This window comes from Bufo gargarizans, chromosome 7 (genome assembly GCF_014858855.1).
Source record: "Bufo gargarizans isolate SCDJY-AF-19 chromosome 7, ASM1485885v1, whole genome shotgun sequence".
NCBI lineage: Eukaryota > Metazoa > Chordata > Amphibia > Anura > Bufonidae > Bufo > Bufo gargarizans.
The window spans coordinates 19,173,534-19,195,057 of record NC_058086.1 but is presented as its reverse complement, the minus strand read 5'-3'; the positions used below and the strand labels follow the sequence as shown (position 1 = coordinate 19,195,057).

The 21,524-nt window shown below is 44.9% G+C and overlaps 1 protein-coding gene across 1 annotated transcript in view; it reads right to left on the bottom strand.

Moving 5' to 3' along the window:
• Positions 1-21,524, bottom strand: part of STAB1 (stabilin 1) — a 318,385-nt gene that overhangs the window by 144,608 nt on the left and 152,253 nt on the right. Inside the window, exons 36-38 of the mRNA XM_044300459.1 lie at positions 10,428-10,484; positions 9,618-9,710; positions 8,870-9,065 (exon numbers count right to left, since the gene is read on the bottom strand). Of these exons, the coding sequence (XP_044156394.1) occupies positions 8,870-9,065; positions 9,618-9,710; positions 10,428-10,484 (346 nt within the window). The remainder of the gene's footprint in view (positions 1-8,869; positions 9,066-9,617; positions 9,711-10,427; positions 10,485-21,524) is intronic.

Here is a 21,524-nt window from a genome sequence, read left to right as displayed (position 1 = left end):
AAAGTATCATTCACACAGCTATAAAAACAGTAAACCCTTTGTGACAGTCCAATTGAAAAAGCTTAAATGAGCCTAAAATGAGTAAAATATACATATACAGTACTGACCAAAAGTTTGGACACACCTTCTCATTCAAAGAGTTTTCTTTATTTTCATGACTATGAAAATTGTAGATTCACACTGAAGGCATCAAAACTATGAATTAACACATGTGGAATTATATACATAACAAAAAAGTGTGAAACAACTGAAAATATGTCATATTCTAGGTTCTTCAAAGTAGCCACTTTTTGCTTTGATTACTGCTTTGCACACTCTTGGCATTCTCTTGATGAGCTTCAAGAGGTAGTCACCTGAAATGGTTTTCACTTCACAGGTGTGCCCTGTCAGGTTTAATAAGTGGGATTTCTTGCCTTATAAATGGGGTTGGGACCATCAGTTGCCTTGTGGAGAAGTCAGGTGGATACACAGCTGATAGTCCTACTGAATAGACTGTTAGAATGTGTATTATGGCAAGAAAAAAGCAGCTAAGTAAAGAAAAACGAGTGGCCAACATTACTTTAAGAAATGAAGGTCAGTCAGTCCGAAAAATTGGGAAAACTTTGAAAGTGTCCCCAAGTGCAGTCACAAAAACCATCAAGCTCTACAAAGAAACTGGCTCACATGCGGACCGCCCCAGGAAAGGAAGACCAAGAGTCACCTCTGCTGCGGAGGATAAGTTCATCCGAGTCACCAGCCTCAGAAATCGCAGGTTAACAACAGCTCAGATTAGAGACCAGGTCAATGCCACACAGAGTTCTAGCAGCAGACACATCTCTAGAACAACTGTTAAGAGGAGGCTGTGTGAATCAGGTCTTCATGGTAGAATATCTGCTAGGAAACCACTGCTAAGGACAGGCACCAAGCAGAAGAGACTTGTTTGGGCTAAAGAACACAAGGAATGGACATTAGACCAGTGGAAATCTGTGCTTGGGTCTGATGAGTCAAAATTTGAGATCTTTGGTTCCAACCACCGTGTCTTTGTGCGACGCAGAAAAGGTGAACGGATGGACTCTACATGCCTGGTTCCTACCGTGAAGCATGGAGGAGGAGGTGTGATGGTGTGGGGGTGCTTTGCTGGTGACACTGTTGAGGATTTATTCAAAATTGAAGGCATACTGAACCAGCATGGCTACCACAGCATCTTGCAGCGGCATGCTATTCCATCTGGTTTGCGTTTAGTTGGACCATCATTTATTTTTCAACAGGACAATGACCCCAAACACACACCTCCAGGCTGTGTAAGGGCTATTTGACCATGAAGGAGAGTGATGGGGTGCTGCGCCAGATGACCTGGCATCCACAGTCACCGGACCTGAACCCAATCAAGATGGTTTGGGGTGATCTGGACAGCAGAGTGAAGGCAAAAGGGCCAACAAGTGCCAAGCATCTCAGGGAACTCCTTCAAGACTGTTGGAAGACCATTTCAGGTGACTACTCTCACGAACTATGGACCCGATCGCTCCGGATACCACAGCTCTGACGTAGTGGTCTGTGACGGAGTCTGCGCACACACAGAGACCTCACGTGACCGGGGTATTACCACTCGGCTAACACCCCCCCACTATACTTCGGTAACTGCCACCACGTGGGTTCCCGGTCCACGAGCCGACTATCCGGGTAATTCACTATCACACAGATCAGTGGATGAACCGGATATCACTTACTGACCAACCGCAGTCAATCACCCCCAGCTACAATTCCTAAATGCAATTTAACTAACTACCTGGTAACGTCTCTTCAAAGGCAAGGTACGTTGTTCAGCAGCTTAGTTAGAATATGGAAGACTTGGCCACTTAGATTTTATAATCTTTAATAAGCGGTAAAAAGCAGTGCATACAAATCTAATGAAAATGACTATAAAACTACAGAATAATAATAACAATATAAATAATCACAACAGTTCAAATGAAAGGGAAAAAGATGAAAGAATACTTAGTTTCTCTGGAGGGTTTCAGATGGTCGTTCATATGTCCTTTTTGAATCCTTGCAAACCCCTTTTCAGTATGTATCAGGGGAGACCCTCAAAGTTCTTCTGATACAGGGATCTGCCGTCAATGTCCAATTAAGTGTCTGCTGATGTTCCATGGGTCTCTCTCCTCTGTCCTTGTGCACAGATTTTTATGAACTCTCCCATGGGCAGGAGACTTACTCCCGTCAGCCAATGGCAGCAGAGTGACTGTGAAGCCTAGGGATTGGCCTCCAAGTGTTTTATGACCCCATCAAAGTTCAGTTCCTACAATGAGGATTATACTTAAGCTCGTATCTCCCTGATACATCGGCATATTTTTATACAGAATACATATTTGCAATCCTTATTTATTTACCTACAGAATGAGACCACACACGCTAATGCTGGGACCTGTAATTCTTCTACCACCCATAGGTCAGCTACGGAATCACATCCTCTAGTCATATTTGATACCCAATTAACCACAATACTCTGTAGAGCCTGGATCTGGTGTCAGAAAGGGCATAAGTTGATTCATAAATGAAATATGAAAGTGGACTGGTTTTATGCCCAGAGCTAATTAAAGGGCTTCTGTCAGCCCACTAAACCCTTTTTTTTTTCCCCCGTTAATATTAATCCCTACACTGCAAGCTCCCTGTACATATGCTAAATATTCATTTTCGTTCAGTAGATATTGTTAAAAATCAAGTTTTATAATATGTAAATTACCTTGCTACCCGCAAGTAGGGCGGCTACTTGCTGGTAGCAGCCGCATCCTCCTCTCATCATGACGCCCCCTCCGCCGTTTGATTGACAGGGCCAGGGAACGGGTTCGTTCTCTGCTGGCCCTGTTCGAATTCAAAATATCGCGCCTGCGCCGTACCTTTCTTTAATCGGTGCAGGCGCACTGAGAGGCGGCCTCTCTCCCGGCCGCTCCATCCTCAATGCGCCTGCGCCGGGTGTGGATGTGACGTCATCGGCGCAGGCGCACTGAGAGGCGGCCGCTCCATCCTCAATGCGCCTGCGCCGATGACGTCACATCTACACCCGGCGCAGGCGCTTTGAGGATGGAGCGGCCGGGAGAGAGGCCGCCTCTCAGTGCACCTGCACCGATTAAAGAAAGGTACGGCGAAGGCGCGATATTTTGAATTCGAACAGGGCCAGCAGAGAACGAACCCGTTCCCTGGCCCTGTCAATCAAACGGCGGAGGGGGCGTCATGATGAGTGGAGGATGCGGCTGCTACCAGCAAGTAGCCGCCCTACTTGCTGGTAGCAAGGTAATTTACATATTATAAAACTTGATTTTTAACAATATCTACTGAACGAAAATGAATATTTAGCATATGTACAGGGAGCTTGCAGTGTAGGGATTAATATTAACGGGGGAAAAAAAGGGTTTAGTGGGCTGACAGAAGCCCTTTAAGGGCTATTAGCTCTCCTCAAACCAGACCTGGAAATTAATGACGTCACGCTCCAGCCAGGCTTGACAGCGAGCTGATCATATCTCATAGGACAGGATGAGCTGGGCCTGGTATAGCTTTTATGACCTTTTATTGCTGGCCTTACAGAGTAGTGGTAATAAAAGTGTCCATCTATATCATAGGCGACCCAGGCTTCAGAAAGATGAGAGTTCACAGTTTTTTTTTACATATGCCAGAAGCATATAAGATGGCTACCCAGAGGAATTATGTATGTATGCCGGCACAACTACCTCTTAAAGCTCATCAAGAGAATGCCAAGAGTGTGCAAAGCAGTAATCAAAGCAAAAGGTGGCTACTTTGAAGAACCTAGAATATGACATATTTTCAGTTGTTTCACACTTTTTTGTTATGTATATAATTCCACATGTGTTAATTCATAGTTTTGATGCCTTCAGTGTGAATCTACAATTTTCATAGTCATGAAAATAAAGAAAACTCTTTGAATGAGAAGGTGTGCCAAACTTTTGGTCTGTACTGTATATATTAAGAAGGACGAATATATGTGTGTATGTATGTTCCGCAACACTGTGGAGATCACTGTTAAGGGGGCAGGGGCCACTATTAAAGGGGCAACTGCTGTGGAGGTCACTGTTAAGGCAGCAGGGTATTGTGAGGTTACTGTTAAGGCAGCGGGGTACTGTGGAGGTCACTGTTAAGGGGGCGGGCACTTGAGGAGGTCACTGTCAACTGAGTGGGGTGCTGTTAAACTCACTGTTAAAGGAGCAGGCTGCTGTGAAGGTCAAAGTTAAGGGGATAGGCTGCTGTGGAGGTCCCATTTTAAAGAGGCAGGGCACTGTGGGTGGGTTAGTGTTAAGGTGTAGGCGACTGTGGAGTTCACGGTTAAAGGGGCTGGGTGCTGTAGAGGTCACTGTCATGGAGGATACTGTCAATATCTTTTAATGACACACACAAACATTAAATGAAATATACCTGTGCAAAGCCGGCTCCTTCTGCTAGTGCAATCAATTAAAAAGGTGTACATAGCCTTTAAAGGGGTTATCCCATGAATAATGTAAAACATGAAAATCATATACTACATGAGAAACTCTTTCTAACAAAGCTAGAACCAGCCCTGTACCTCACATGGATCCAGAGATATCCCCATTCATTGCTCCAATAGCTCTGCTAGATTTATATCAAGCTGATAGCTGAAGGGGAGGGTCTTTTCCACTGCAGCTAAGGGGGCGTGTCTCAGCTCTGCCTATCACAGCTCAGGAGGCAGTTGTAGGATGAAACTGAGCATGTGCGGCCTTCTCAGTGAGCAGGTCAAATAAAATAAGAAATTAAGTGGCGCTATATAGATACGTTTTACTGAATAACTCAGTAGCTATACAAAATTTTTAATTACATGCAATTACAAAAGTATTCAGATCCATGTGCTGGTTTGAAAACTGTGGAATAGTTTTCATTGGACAACCCCTTTAAGTGTCAAGAGTGGTGGAAATCTCAAAAACTCACCATTTTTTGCAAAAAATATTTTGTACACCAGAATACTGTCATAAGTATCTGATGATAAAACCGCCCCCTATGTACTACAATTGGACAATAATGACAGTCTGAATGTAGCCCTAAGGAACCTCAGAATCTATTATTGTAATTGAACAAAACCCATGTCATAAAAGTGGACTACTAATTCAAATTCCATTTTTCCCTATTAACATAGATCTGTAGCAATGAGTGGACACCGCTCTGTTGGCCTCAGCATGAATATATATTATATTCCCCAAACATCCAAAGATACAAGAGTAACCTGAAAACCAACCTTTTCAGGAAAGCCTACCATCTGCAATGAGCATGCTGCCACCACACAGCCACAAGAGCAGCCTATGCCCTCACCTATTGTCACCACCAGATCTTTGAGAAGTTCTAATAGACGTTCTTCAGTACCTCCTGCATGATCTTCTTTTGTTTTGCTTTCGTTTTGACATCTCTCCTCCCTCTCCCAGCTGTCATCTATTAGCAGTGATTGCCTGCCTATATATCTCCTCCCCATACTGCCTCACCTTGCGGATTATATTACATCCTGGATTGTGTTTTCTGCTAGAAGTTGCTACAGCTGGGTTTTCTATTTTCTGTATTTGTTGTTTTCCTGTTGGCTTGGTTCTAGGTGACCCTGACTCCCTCCGTATTAAGAGCTAGTGGTCGTGTCCCCTCACTATTATAGGGTTTGCAGGTGTCATTCAGTCTAGGTACGTGGACATGCAACCTTCTATCACTGAGATCTTTGCATGGGCTGAGAAGACAGGGAGAGCTTCAGGGCTTTAATAGGGGTCACCCTTTTGTTCCTTAGTTTTGTATCAAGCCACTCGGATCCTTATTTGTAACTTCTTGTTTTCTGTTACACCATCCGTGACACCTACTGTGTTCTCCCCTTCCCTTATAGATTGTAAGCTCTTGCAGGCAGGGTCCTCTACCCCTCTGTACCAGTCTGTTAATAATTTCTTGTTTACACTGGGTTCACTCTGCGTTTAGCCCTCTGGGGTATATGTTTGAATAACTAAGAACAGTATTCAAATATATACTGCAAGTTATCCACTCACTTTAGTGAGTCCTTTGGGCTCCTTTTGCCTCACTGAAGTGAATGTACCTGTTGCGGTACTGAGGAAATTGACACAAAACACGTGTCAGGGTTTCTTAGAGGTGCCAGTAGCTGGGTCTGTATTGTGTATATCTTGTGACTCATTGGGCCAGATTTATCATTACACTTACATCTTATTCGACTTTTACATGTCCAAAGTCACTTTTGGCTAAGTCAGATTTAATAATGGACCTTTAATACTGTGATACTGTAATAAATGTGGTTTGACGGCACCAGTTTATCCTTCAGTAAGCGGCTTTATAAAAGTCTTTACAAAAAATTCACATGTTCTATTAAAAAGTCGCATAAGATAGGCATGGTCCTGACTGGAGTGAAATAGCGCAAATTTATTTAGCGACTTTTTTAAATTGCCGCAATAGTAAATTTGTCTAGATATTCATTTACATAAGAAAACTGGCGAGCATAGTGCAGAGCCAATAAAGGTCGTAAATTTTTGTACAGTTTTAGCGATTGTGTAAAAATTTGCGACTTTTTTACTCCATTATTTTGACTTGAGCTAATGATAAATCTGGTCCACAGTCTTTTATCTACACTGAACAAAAATATAAGCGCAACACTTTTGGTTTTGCTCCCATTTTGCAGGAGCTGAACTGAAAGATCTGAAACATTTTATACATACACAAAAGACCCATTACTCTCAAATATTGATCACAATATTGTTAGTGAGCACTTCTCCTTTGCCGAGATAATCCATCCCACCTCACAGCATGAATATTGCACAGGTGTGCCTTAGACTGCGCACAATAAAAGGACACTCTGAAATGTGCAGTTTGATCACACATCACAATGCCACAGATGTCGCAACGTTTGAGGGAGCATGCAATTGGCATGCTGACTGAAGGAATGTCTACCAGAGCTGTGGCCCGTGCAATGAATGTTCATTTCTCTACCATAAGCTATCTCCAAAGGCATTTCAGAGAATTTGGCAATACATCCAACCGGCCTCACAACCGCAGACCACGTGTAACCACACTGGCCCAGGACCTCCACATCCAGCATGTTTACCTCCATGATTGTCCGAGACCAGCTACCCGGACAGCTGCAGAAAAAAATTGGTTTGCATAACCAAAGAATTTCTGCACAAACTGTCATAAACCGTCTCAGGGAAGCTCATCTACATGCTCGTTGTCCTCATCGGGGTCTGGACCTGACTGCAGTTCGTCATCGTAACCGACTTGAGTGGGCAAATGCTCACATTCAATGGCGTCTGGCATGTTGGAGAGGCGTTCTGTTCACGGATGAGTCCTGGTTTTTCACTGTTCAGGGCAGATGGCAGGCAGCGTGTGTGGTGTCATGTGGGTGAGTGGTTTGCTGATGTCAACGTTGTGGATCGAGTGGCCCATGGTGGCGGTGGGGTTATGGTATGGGCAGGCGTATGTTATGGACCACGAACACATGTGCATTTTATTGATGGCATTTTGAATGCACAGAGATACCGTGACAAGATCCCGAGGCCCATTGTTGTGCCATTCATCCACGACCATCACCTCATGTTGCAGCATGATAATGTACAGCCCCATATTGCAAGGATCGGTACACAATTCCTGGAAGCTAAAAACATCCCAGTTCTTGCATGGCCAGCATACTCACCCGACATGTCACCCATTGAGCACGTTTGGGATGCTCTGGATCGGCGTATACGACAGCGTGTTCCCGTTCCTGCCAATATTCTGCAACTTCGCACAGCTATTGAAGAGGAGTGGACCAACATTCTACAGGCCACAATCAACAACCTGATTAACTGATGCGACGGAGATGTGTTGCACTGCGTGAGGCAAATGGTGGCCACACCAGATACTGACTGGTTTTCGGCCCCCCTTCCCCCCAGTAAGGCAAAGCTGTGCACATTTCAGAGTGGCCTTTTTATTGTGGGCAGTCTAAGGCACACCTGTGCAATATTCATGCTGTCTAATCAGCACCTTGATATGCCACACCTGTGAGGTGGATGGTTTATCTCAGCAAAGGAGAAGTGCTTACTAACACAGATTTAGACAGATTTGTGAACAATATTTGAGAGTAATGGGTCTTTTGTGTATGTAAAAAATGTTTCAGATCTTTGAGTTTAGCTCATGCAAAATGGGAGCAAAACCCAAAGTGTTGCGTTTATATTTTTGTTCAGTGTAGGAGGGGGAGCCACATGGTTTGATTTTGTATTTATTTATACTTGTTTTTCCATCCCACTACTTGTAATGTTATAACTGGATGTCCCGACATGTTTTGAGCTCTCTCCATGTGGTTGTGTTTCTTTGTCGTTGCATCTATTTATTTGTTTTATCAATTTCAATAAAGATATATTTTTGTATATTATTTTTGCATTATATTTTTGTATAGGCCGAGTGTCTGGGTTTTAATCCTAGACCCATCCGGGATTGTCCCATCTAGGAGCTATTCATCTTTGACACTTGCATTTTATTCGTGTTGTACAAGAGTATTCTGGTTTTGTGTTTTATTGCTCATTGGTATCCCCCTTATTAGTCATTAAGTTGTATCACTCCTTTAGACTAAAACATGCTTTAAAGTAAGGGATAGAGACAAACATAGTGGTTGTGACATGGCCAAAACATCCCACCATCATATGGTTTTACCACAAACGGCACAGTTTTCAAACAGATTTTTAATGTCTGCGTGTTTTTCAGGTTTTTCACCTGCAGGATCAGACGTTTATTAGCAAGCAATTCTAAAACTACGTCAATTTGAGGTAAAATGGCTTGTCAGCATACTTTTCAACCACAACGTGTCTCTACCATCATTGGTACCATATCACATTATCAGAGATTAGAATAAGAGAAACTTAATTACCAGTTTGGCAGTCTTTCCCATATTTTCCAGCTTCACAGGTTTCACAAGCCGTTCCATGAAAACCTTCTTTGCATATACAGTCTCCAATTCCATAAATCCTATCTATGCATATTCCATTCTTTGAACAGGTGTTGTTCAGTCCACCTGGGCATGCTAGACACTGGTGTCCATAAAACCCTTCACAACACTGAAGATCCTGGGGCAGGGGAACACAGCTTAATCATTACAGCCTTCACTGAAACATTTCGGTTCCACTGGGCTACACGATAACCGGCTGCAAAACACGTTGCACGACCAAAGATCACAGTGTGGCGCTGCATTGCAACTAGTGAAAGTGAACGGGGTGGAGTTGTGAGCTACTGCAAGGAAACTTAAATTTCAACTATTGGTTGGCAGCCATCTACAATCCCTGCAGATTTCACTATGTTGCGGTGTAATGTAGCATTGAAGTGCTTCAATCTTTGGTCGGTCGACGTGTGTTGAGGCCAGAGTTACCGTGAGATTCCAGTCTAACGCTCGCCAATTTATACTTCATTTAGATATTACTGTTCAGAGGAGTCCATTTAAGATGCATTAGAAATTAATAATACTACATGGAAATGATGTTGAACATACCAAATGGAAACTGATATTACCATGTGCTGATCATAACATGACAGCAGTAAATATGTGATGGTGATTAGAATTCTAATTCATTTTTAAATATGTATAAATTGACAGGAGATGGCTGATCACAAACTATACTTACAGTTGTGAAAGAAACGCAGCTGAACCTGCAACCAAACGTGGCCCGACTTCTTCTTTTATATGCACACAGCCCTGATCCTATGCCTAACGGTTCCTATGCACAAAACATACAGTTACTTTCTTCAGTGCAAAGTGTCTTAGTTATTGACCGGTAATCACAGTTGTTATTCTAAATGGTGGCAATTGCATAGATGTATTAGGCTACTTTCACATCAGCGATTTTGCGGTCCGGTTTTGAGATGCTGCAGCGGATCTCAAAACCACGGTAAAACGCTTCCGTTGTAATAATATGACCGGCTGCATCCTCTCAGAATGGATCCAGTTGTATTATATCGAAATGGAAAAAAACTGATCTGGCACCATTGACTTACATGATTTTTGCTGCCGGATCTGGCTTGTTCAGTTTCCCATACCGCATACAAAAATGCTGCTTGCAGCGATTTTGTGTCCAGCATGGGAACACAAGAGACTGCACTGGGATGCATTCTGGTGCACTCCTTTCCGGTTTGTTCAGTTTTGTCCCGATTGACAATGAATGGTGACAAAACTGAACCTTTGTGCTGCGGGTTTTGAGAGCCTGTGCCAGATCTCAAAAACGGACTCCACAACGCAGATGTGAAAGTAGCCTTACATGGGTGTGCTGATTTCTTCAAAGTGGGGCCCACTCTATGATGTGGCCATGTGCTATGACTAGAAGGCAGTCCCACGATGGACGCCTCCTCTTATGACCACTGTATGTCCTTTTGGGACAAGGCATTTGAGGCAGTTTACAAGATGCCAGTAGTTTATAGTGGGGCAGTCAGTCACTTACCTGAAGAACTGTGCCCTCTGGACATCGAATTCCTGCATTACAAGGACCACATTTTGTCTGCAGCAAAAAGAATTGGTGTTGAAGAACAACAGCGATTTTTAGCAGAGGGTTGGTTAGTCATTAATGTAACAAACGTGTAGATAAAGTACACTGCCTGTCCCAAAAAAAGTCACCACAAAAAAAAGGTCACACACTCTAATATTTTGTTGGACCGCCTTTAGCTTTGATTACGGCACGCATTCGCTGTGGCATTGTTTCGATAAGCTTCTGCAATGTTGCAATGTCACAAGATTTATTTTCATCCAATGTTGCTTAATTTTTTACCAAGATCTTGCATTGATGATGGTAAAGTTTGACTGCTGCGCAAAGCCTTCTCCAGCACATCCCAAAGATTCTCAATGGACTCTGTGGTGGCCAATCCATGTGTGAAAATGATGTCTGATGCTCCCTGAACCACTCTTTTACAATTTGAGCCCGATGAATCCTGGCATTGGAATATGTCCGTGCCATCAGGGAAGAAAAAATCCATTGATGGAATAGCCTGGTCATGCAGTATGTTCCGGTAGTCAGCAGACTTCATTCTTGGAGCACATACTGTTGCTGAACCTAGACCTGACCAACTGCAGCAACCCCAGATCATAGCGCTGCCCCGACAGGCTTGTACAGTAGACACTAGGCATCATGGGAGCATCACTTCATCTGCCTCTCTTCTTACCCTGATGTGACCATCACTCTGGAACAGGGTAAATCTTGACTCATCGGGGGGGGGCGTGGCTAACTGCCGACATGGCCGGACGTGTTTGATGGCTGCCATTATGGGGTGCCAGTCGTCACTCACAGGAAAGATTGAAGAGGTCAGAGTGGACCTGGGCCTCCTGCGCCATGATGTCCAACAGCTAAGAGAAAGGGTCCGACTCACAGAGGAGAGGGTGTCAGAGTTGGAAGACTCGACCAGACCCCTGGCTGCGAGGGTGACTGCTGTGGAGGGTGCAGTTGAACTATGGCGTCAGAAATGTGACGACCTAGAAAACCGCTCGAGGAGGAATAACGTCCGCATACTGGGAATGCCTGAGAGGACCGAGGGATCCGATCCCGCTACATTCCTGGAGGGATGGTTTAAATCTACGTTTCCGGATGCGTCCTTCTCGGCGGCCTTTGCGGTGGAGAGAGCCCACCGGGTCCCAGCTCGGATGCCCCCACCAGGGGCCCCACCAAGACCACTCCTTGCCCGCATGCTCAACTGGTGGGACCGCGACCTCATCCTATCTAAGGCCAGAATCAAACAGACCATCACCCTCGGGTCTGCTAACATCTCCCTGTATCCGGACTTTTCAGCAGAACTACAGAAGAAGAGAGCTACGTTTACATCTATAAAGAAACGCCTGAGGGACATGGATTTACAATATTCTATGGCCTATCCGGCCCGTCTGAGAGTTCTGGATGGCGGGAAATCGCACTTCCTCTAAAATCCCAGGGAGGCTGAGGACTGGCTCGTGGTGAGACCCCGGAACGCGCCCTAGAGAAGAGGGGACAATCCTATGATAGAAATCATACTTGTTCTAATCCTGGGACTGACTTATTTTTTTTTCCTATCGTCCTTCTACTTTGAGTATACATGATTTTGTGGGACTCCAGGCAGACTTCTCTCCTGATGGCTCACGGGTGTGAGGGGCCCGTGAGTATGTCCGTAATATGTCTCAGATTATGCTTCAGGCTTAATGAGCCATTAGCCAAGCTCGCTATTGATATTGGGAGCCGGCGCTCTCACCTGCACTTGTTTGCATTATCTCTACACTGTGCAGGTCCTCCGTTAACATGGTCACTAATGTTAAGTGCTTCACATGTGTTTTTCACCCGGTACTGCGGGATTCACTGTTAAGTTATCAGTTTTACTGTTTATATAGCAACTGGTGCATCGTCTACTATTGTGTTTTACATTGCTGCGGAGGTATTAGGGCATGTGCATGTGGGTTTCCTGGACCAACATACTCATTAATGCTAGGCCAAATCCCATGGCATCTATAACGTATATGTCCTGGAACGTGCGTGGTCTAGGTGGTCCCAGGAAACGCATGGCGGTATTTGCACAAATTCGGGTATACAACCCGCACATATTGTGTCTCCAGGAAACCCACATCACAGCAGATACAGAGGGAAGATTGCGCAAACCCTGGGTGCAATGGTTAAAGAGCGCATATGGCACGACATTCTAGGGGTGTTTCCGTGCTGGTCCATCGCTCAGTACGGTGGGAGGTACATCAAGAAGTGGCGGACCCTGAGGGCCAGTACATCTTTATCTATGCACATTTAAATGGCGCGCCCTATGTTATAATTAATGTGTACATACCTCCCCCTGCCAATCTCTCTGTTCTGCAGGCCGCAGCCAGCTTCGCGGCTCAATTCCCATACTCCAGGGTGCTGTGCATGGGTGACCTTAATATGGTGGCGAATGAGGTAATAGATAGATTTCAGGCCAATCCGCGTGCGGACGGCATACTGACGGGTGTCACGCGGCTTGGTCGATTCATCTCGGAACTGGGGTGGCTGGACGTGTGGAGGGAAAGGAATCCATCCAGCAGGGAATTCTCATGTTTTACACCCTCCAAGGGGGCGCTATCTAGAATTGACTATCTGCTGTGTGATGAACAGGCCTACCTTGCAATAGCGGACGTGAAGAATATGCCTCAGGGACCTTCTGATCATGCACCTATAGTGGGAACTTTGACCTCTTCTGAGGGCGAGTCACGTGGCAACAATCTGCGCATTCACCCATTCTGGCTGTCCCTGATGAATATAAACGACCGTATACCCGACCAGCTAAGGGTATTCCTGGACTTAAATGCGGTAGGAGACGGTGACCCTCTTATAATGTGGGACACTCTGAAAGATTACGTGAGAGGATGCGCCAAGTCATCCATATCATATCTTAAAAAACCCGCAAGGCTCAAGGAGGAGGAGATGTGCGCGTCATGTAAGGCAGCTGAGACTGCGTACGTATCTGACCCCACCGAAGAAAATAGACTAGACTGGATGCAGAAGGGTAGGCAATACATGTTATGCTTGCAGGAAAAGAGCGATCGCAAGCTCTTCTTTCTCAAACAACTAGCCTTTGAACAGGGTAGCAAGACAGGGAAGATCCTAGCACAGGTTATCAGACGTAACACTATGGCCCCTCCGATCATCCGCATACAGAATGAGAACGGATCTGTAGTGGAGGACGCTGGAGGAATATTGAATAGGTTTAGGGAGTGCTACAGTGAACTATACTCTTCCAGAACCCAGTATACCCTGCCTGAACTTCGGGCGTACTTGGGTGAGGTGGATCATCCTCAATTATCTCCCTTGGATAGGGGGATCCTTGATGAAGAGATTACACTGGAGGAGGTAGTGGCTGCAATAAGGGGTCTAAACTTGGGTAAGTCTCTGGGCCCGGACGGCATCCCCCTGGAGGTTTACTCGAAATATGTGGATATTCTAGGGCCTCATTTACGCGGAATGTATATTGCCTCCCTGGAGAAAGGATATCTTCCGGACTCCCTGTATGACGCCTCTATTGTGGTTCTCTTAAAGCCAGATAAAAATCCAATGGAGTGTGGTTCTTATCGCCCAATATCACTTTTGAACCTAGATTACAAAATTCTAACTAAAGTCCTCGCGAATAGGTTGAATAAAGTAATTACTTCAATAGTCCATGAGGATCAATCCGGTTTTATACCGGGCCGGTCCACCTCCAGCAACATTAGGAGAGCCCAGGTAGTGGCGCAGGTGGGATACACGAACGATAGACAGTGGGCCTTGGCATCCTTAGATACAGCCAAGGCATTTGACTCCATTGAGTAGTAGTTCTTGCTGCATACCCTAGAATGTTTTGGCTTTGGCCCCACTTTCATCAAATGGATTAAGGTGCTTTACCACCGGCCCACTGCCAATATAATGATCAATGGCTCGTCATCCCCTAAATTTTCTTTGCACAGAGGTACTAGGCAGGGATGCCCCTTATCCCCATTGTTGTTTGCAGTGGCAATTGAACATCTAGCCATCAGAATACGACAGGATAGCGTTTTTAAGGGGGTGTCAGTAGGAGGTAGAGAAGACAGATTAGGGTTATATGCAGATGACCTTATCCTATTTTTGGACAATGTGGACTCTTCTACCGAGAGCAATTGATTTGATTGACCAATTTGGTAATTTCTCCGGCCTACGTATTAACTGGTCCAAGTCGGCCCTTATGCCCGCCGGACTGGCCTACGATTTACCATAACCTTATGGTGGTGAATCATTTTAAGTACCTCGGTATCATAATTACCAAGGAACCAATGTTGTCACACCAACTCAAGATTGTTGCTATTGAGTCCTACGCTATAGACAAATTCAAGTCATGGAGTACTTTGCATTTGTCAGTCATGGGCAGATTAATTCTTGTTAAAATGGTTCTCCTACCCAAAGCATTGTACTTATTAGAACACGCGTGCACCCCAGTTCCGAGGAGCTTTTTTGTGAGGCTGCATTCGATTGTGGCAAAATTTGTGTGGGGTAAAGAGAGAAGGAAGTTGGCTCTTGACGTTCTGCAGAGGGGTTGGCAGCAGGGAGGGGCGGCTATGCCTGATTTCTTTCTGTATTTCTTGGCAGGTCAGCTCAGATTTTTGGCTGCATGGGTCTCGCAGACTCCCATACCAAATTCTGAATTTTACTTAAAGCACCATTTGGGTCTCTCTACCCTGTGGCCGGTTTTAGAAAACTTACACACAATAGAGGGTCGATTATTACCCATACACAGATTAGCTAATCAGGTATGGAGAGCTGCCAAGTTCCAACAATACCGTGACTTTCCTGACGATATAGTATTATGGGACAATCCTATGTTCCCCCATTTGAGACACTGTGAGGGAAGGGTTATCTGGGAAAACTGCGGCATTCTCACGCTAAGGGACCTGTATGAGAAGGGGGTCCTTCATTCGTTTTCTCAGCTCCAGGAGAAGTTTGGGGTGTTAAGACCCCAATTTTATAGGTACCTACAGCTAAGACACGCCCTCCAGGCTCAATTTCAGGGGGCAGTGAAGGCTATTTCCAAATACCCGTTGATAGGTATTCTCAGGACACAGGGACCGAGAGGGATGATCTCGAAGTTATACACGCATCTTCTAGATCTTAAACTTAGGCCCAAGCCCTTGTTGGTGGAGATGAGGTGGAAGGAGAGGGTGTCACAACTTACTGGTGAGGAATGGACTGAGGCTTTATGCGCACCGTCAACTGTATCACCTTCTCTCAACAATAGGCTTACTCAATTATTTATCCTCCACAGAAGTTATCTAACACCTACCAGGCTACATAAAATGAGAAGGCTTGACCACACGAGATGCCATAGATGTGCTCAAGAAAATGCGGATTTCTGGCATCTTATCTGGGACTGCCGGTACGTGCAACCCTTTTGGAAGAAAGTAGTGGATATTCTGTCGTCTCTGATCACAGAGGTGTTACCCTGTTGTCCCAAGACTTGTCTGCTGGGGATAGTGGATGGGGATACTCGCTCCTTGTATGTATGCACCTTCCTAAGAGAAACCTTATTTCTGGCCAGGAAGGCTATAGCCCTGCGATGGATGGCGGACAGACCGCCGACAATAGGTCAGTGGAAGGCACTGGTGAACCAAATTTTACCTTATGAAAAGGTGATGTATGGTAATAGGAAGTGCCCTCAGAAATTTGATAAAATATGGGGATCTTGCAGCCCACGTGATATCACATGTTGTACTATTTCATGGTTTATGATAAGTGGGGGGGGGGGGGTATGAAATAAGACAAAATGCATCTCACCAGAAGAAGTCACATGTTTTTCTTTATTCTGCATTGTTCCTTGGATGGAAATATGTCACATTTTTTCTGCTCTGTACCATCTCATGGCAATGTATGTATATCCACATATATGATTCCTGATTTTGTCATATGTATAAATGTACCAATTTTGGTTGCTATTCTCAATAAAACGAATAAAAAAAAAAATCTTGACTCATCAGACCACATGACCTTCTTCCATTGCTCCAGAGTCTAATCTTTATGCTCCCTAGCAAATTGAAGCCTTTTTTTCTGGTTTGCCTCACTGATTAGTGGTTTTCTTACGGCTACACAGCTGTTCAGTCCCAATCCCTTGAGTTCCCTTTGCATTGTGCATGTGGAAATGCTCTTACTTTCACTATTAAACATAGCCCTGAGTTCTACTGTTGTATTTCTTCTTTCGCCGATCACAATCATTCAGGATATTTTCCTGCCACATTACTTCCTCGATGGGTCCCCACTATGCTTCCAGTTTTTAATAATGCGCTGGACAGTTCTCAACCCAATTTTAGTAGTTTCTGCAATCTCCTTAGATGTTTTCTCTGCTAACAGACTAACATCTTTTCCACGACCACGAGATGTGTCTTTCGACATGGTTGTTTAAGAAATGAAAAGCAACTCATTGCACCAGTTGGGATTAAATAACTTATTGCCAGCAGAAAGATAATCGCCCATGCAGTAATTATCCAATAGGAGGCTCATAACTATTTGTTTAGTTAAATCCAGGTGGCGACTTTTTTTTTTGTACAGGCAGTGTAATACATACAGTACCTTTTGTTGGCAGAATATACTATGCTTGTAACCCACTGGTGCTAAAAGTCACTTTTACAGCACTGGTGCAATGTACTTAGTGCAAAACGCTCTAAATTTACAGCGAGAGGATAATGGGGGTACAGAAGCTGTGTTCACGACATCCGCAGAAGATGTCAGCTGTATTTAATCTTCGGTTCAGGGGCACTGAATCCCTCAGATATCACAGTCAATAACTACCGCAGTATCAATGTGCTTATTAAGCTGACCAGCACCAAGCGTGATGCAACCACTGGGTGCCAATGGGTTTCTATGGCAGCCAGGGGTCGAAAGGTTCCAGGTCTGTTGTGTGTCAGTTTTACAATGTATTACAAAGTATTATGTATGCAATAAAAAGAAAAAAAGAAAAAAGCTAACTAAAATCTTCAGATAAAAAGGATTCCAAAGTAAAAAATAAAATAACTGCTTTATTATGGAAAATACAATATTTAGCTGCACGTGAACACCATAAAAATGGCAGAGCCGCAGGGTTACTTTGTTCACCTCCCCTCCAAAACAGGAATAAGAGTTATAAGCCACTAAATATGTATAACTGAAGCTAAATAGCACCAATTTAAACAAATGGGGATTACAATTGACTTTTGTTTATTATATTTTTAATTTTTCTGTTCCTCAGATGGAAAAGTCAATGCAGAGGTGAACTCCACCTTATATAGATCTTTCAATGGTAAAATGCTATTTGACTGTAGAAATAGAAATTATATTTTCGTAATACCCCAGAGTGGTATTACCATTCCTACACCCTGCTACTGTCTCTAATGATTAAACAATATCGGTCACAAAATGCACATAGCTCTACATTCAGATATAATGATCCTATGTGGGAAAAACACCCTAAAATAACATACCCACTCAGTGTACAATAACATACACAAACCAAAGCGAAACTGAGACTAAATGGGTTTTTGTAGCACAATATAAATATACTTTATTCAATAATTACCATAAAATATTAGATGTGATACATCGGATAAAAAAGTGGACTACACCTGAGGGGACATAACACAATAAACCAGTAGGTGGAGGACAGTAAAAAAAATAACCAAATTGGCTGGAATACACAATGGATACACTAATGTACAAACCGGATTCCAAAAAAGTTGGGACACTAAACAAATTGTGAATAAAAACTGAATGCAATGATGTGGAGATGGCAAATGTCAATATTTTATTTGTAATAGAACGTAGATGACAGATCAAACGTTTAATCCGAGTAAATGTATCATTTTAAAGGAAAAATACATTGATTAAAATTTTCACGGTGTCAACAAATCCCCCAAAAGTTGGGACAAGTAGCAAGAAGAGGCTGGAAAAAGTAAATTTGAGCATAACGAAGAGCTGGAAGACCAATTAACACTAATTAGGTCAATTGGCAACATGATTAGGTATAAAAAGAGCTTCTCAGAGTGGCAGTGTCTCTCAGAAGCCAAGATGGGTAGAGGATCACCAATTCCCACAATGTTGCGCAGAAAGATAGTGGAGCAATATCAGAAAGGTGTTACCCAGCGAAAAATTGCAAAGACTTTGCATCTATCATCATCAACTGTCCATAACATCATCCGAAGATTCAGAGAATCTGGAACAATCTCTGTGCGTAAGGGTCAAGGCCGTAAAACCATACTGGATGCCCGTGATCTCCGGGCCCTTAAACGACACTGCACCACAAACAGGAATGCTACTGAAAAGGAAATCACAGAATGGGCTCAGGAATACTTCCAGAAACCATTGTCAGTGAACACAATCCACCGTGCCATCCGCCGTTGCCAGCTGAAACTCTACAGTGCAAAGAAGAAGCCATTTCTAAGCAAGATCCACAAGCTCAGGCATTTTCACTGGGTAAGGGATAATTTAAAATGGAGTGTGGCAAAATGGAAGACTGTTCTGTGGTCAGACGAGTCACGATTCAAAGTTCTTTTTGGAAATCTGGGACGCCATGTCATCTGGACCAAAGAGGACAAGGACAACCCAAGTTGTTATCAACGCTCAGTTCAGAAGCCTGCATCTCTGATGGTATGAGGTTGCATGAGTGCGTGTGGCATGGGCAGCTTGCATGTCTGGAAAGGCACCATCAATGCAGAAAAATATATTCCGGTTCTAGAACAACATATGCTCCCATCCAGACGTCATCTCTTTCAGGGAAGACCCTGCATTTTTCAACAAGATAATGCCAGACCACATTCTGCATCAATCACAACATCATGGCTGCGTAGGAGAAGGATCCGGGTACTGAAATGGCCAGTCTGCAGTCCAGATCTTTCACCTATCGAGAACATTTGGCGCATCATAAAGAGAAAGGTGCAACAAAGAAGGCCCAAGACGATTGAACAGTTAGAGGCCTGTATCAGACAAGAATGGGAGAGCATTCCTATTTCTAAACTTGAGAAACTGGTCTCCTCGGTCCCCAGACATCTGTTGAGTGCTGTAAGAAGAAGGGGAGATGCCACACAGTGGTGAAAATGGCCTTCTCACAACTTTTTGGGGATTTGTTGACACCATGAAATTCTGATTCAACATATTTTTCTCTTAAAATGGTACATTTTCTCAGTTTAAACTTTTGTTCCCTTACGTCCTAACCAGTGGCACAGATGGGGTATTCTGCCCCTGTGGACTGGTTAGGACAGGTGGAAGTTTTAATGAAACAATAAAAAACACTGGCATGCACACCCTTGTGGTGGAGAGAGTGTTTATTCCCTTTTCTTTATTTTGATTCCTTTGGAACTGGGCCGCTCCTCCTATGCGGCCGGAGGATGTCCTCCGGCCTTAGCCTTGTCTCTCCCTTATGCACAGCCCTGTCTCAAGCTGGGGCTTACCTCTGTCCGGAGGTGGGGTGGCTGGAGCGGCGGTAGCGGCGTCCCGCATGTTCGGCTGTAGGGCCAAGTCACTCCCCCAGTTGGAGCCATCTGTCCACGATGTGGTCGATTGGGTGAAGGGGTACATGGAGTCCAACATGAGCCAGGTCAACGCCTCCATACAGGAACTGAAGAGTACCCTGGTCGCCAAACGTCATCGTCCCTCCTCCCCCCATCATGCAATGGAGGTCTCGGGGGGTCAGGAGGCGAGGGAAGGTTCCGCCTCCTCCTCGGATGAGGAGGATGGATTCTTTTTCCGCTGGAGAAGGCCCAGCGGCTACTAAAATCCGTCCGGTCGGGGGACCAGGACGTTGATCCGGGGGAAGCCTCATCCTTTGCCTCTAGGGGGCCTAGGGCCTTTAAAGCGGATGATTCTCTCCTGTCTCTGATGAAAACAGAGTGGAGAAAGCCAGAGAAAGGTCCAGTGTTGACCAAAAGGCTGTGTTTCCGGTCAAAGAGGATCAGGTATCTTCCTGGGGGCCTGTCCCTAAAGTGGACATGGCGATCGCGAAATTATCCAGAAGGACCCTGATCCAATCAGGCGACGGGTCAAGTTTGCTGGACCCAATGGACCGGAAGGCGGACTGCGGCCTTAGGCGCGCTTATTCCTCGGCCTCCGCCTCAGTCGCAATTGCGTCGTCCGAAGTGGCGAATTTTCTAAAAACGAGATTCTCCCAAATTGAGTCTGACCTGGACCATGGGGTCTCTAGGGACGACATTCTGGCCTCATGTAAGAAGGCCAGCCTTGCCATTGACTACTTGTGTGACGCAGCTCCACAACAACTGAAGCTGGCATCCAAGTCCATGGCTCTTTCAACCGCGGGCAGGCGTCCGCTTTGGTTGAAACCTTGGAAGGCCGATACGACCTCAAAACACAATCTTTGTGCCATGGCGTATGAACCCGGCAAACTCTTTGGTGCAGAGCTGGACCAGATAATGGAGGGGCTGTCGGACAAGAAGGGCAAGTCCCTTCCCCAGCAGTCCTTTCGTGGTCGGGGCAAGGGGTATGGTTCCAGAGCGGAACCGCAACCCAGACCCCAGAGGAATTGGGGTTCCCGTAGAGGAGGGAAATCCTCTCGGGGTTCTAGACCCCCCAAGAAGTCCTCGGCGCTCTGATTGCGGGCCTCCTCGAGGCTCTTGGTATTTAGCCGGTCTAAATGGAAATCTCGGGCTCCCTTCTCCCCACATTCCCGTAGGCAGTCGCCTACAACACTTTCTACCTTGTTGGCAGGATCATATCCAGGACAGTTGGGTCCTGCGTGTAATTTCTCAGGGCTACCTTGTAGACTTGAGCAGTCTGCCTCTGGACAAATTTGTCCAGACAAGGCTTCTTCCCAGCAACAAGCAGAAGATTCTAGAAAGTTACGTACTAGAATACTTCCAGAAGGGGGCCTTAGAAGAGGTTCCTCACCAAGAGAGGGGAACAGGTATCTACTCCCCAGTTTTCCGGGTACCCAAGAGTACCGGAGGGTGGAGAATGATTATAGATCTGAGGTTCTTCAACCGCTTCATAAGACAAAAGAAGTTCCGTATGGAAACTATCCAGTCAGTGACCAATCTTCTTATGCCGGGAGATTTCTTGGCAACCTTGATCCTCAATGATGCTTAT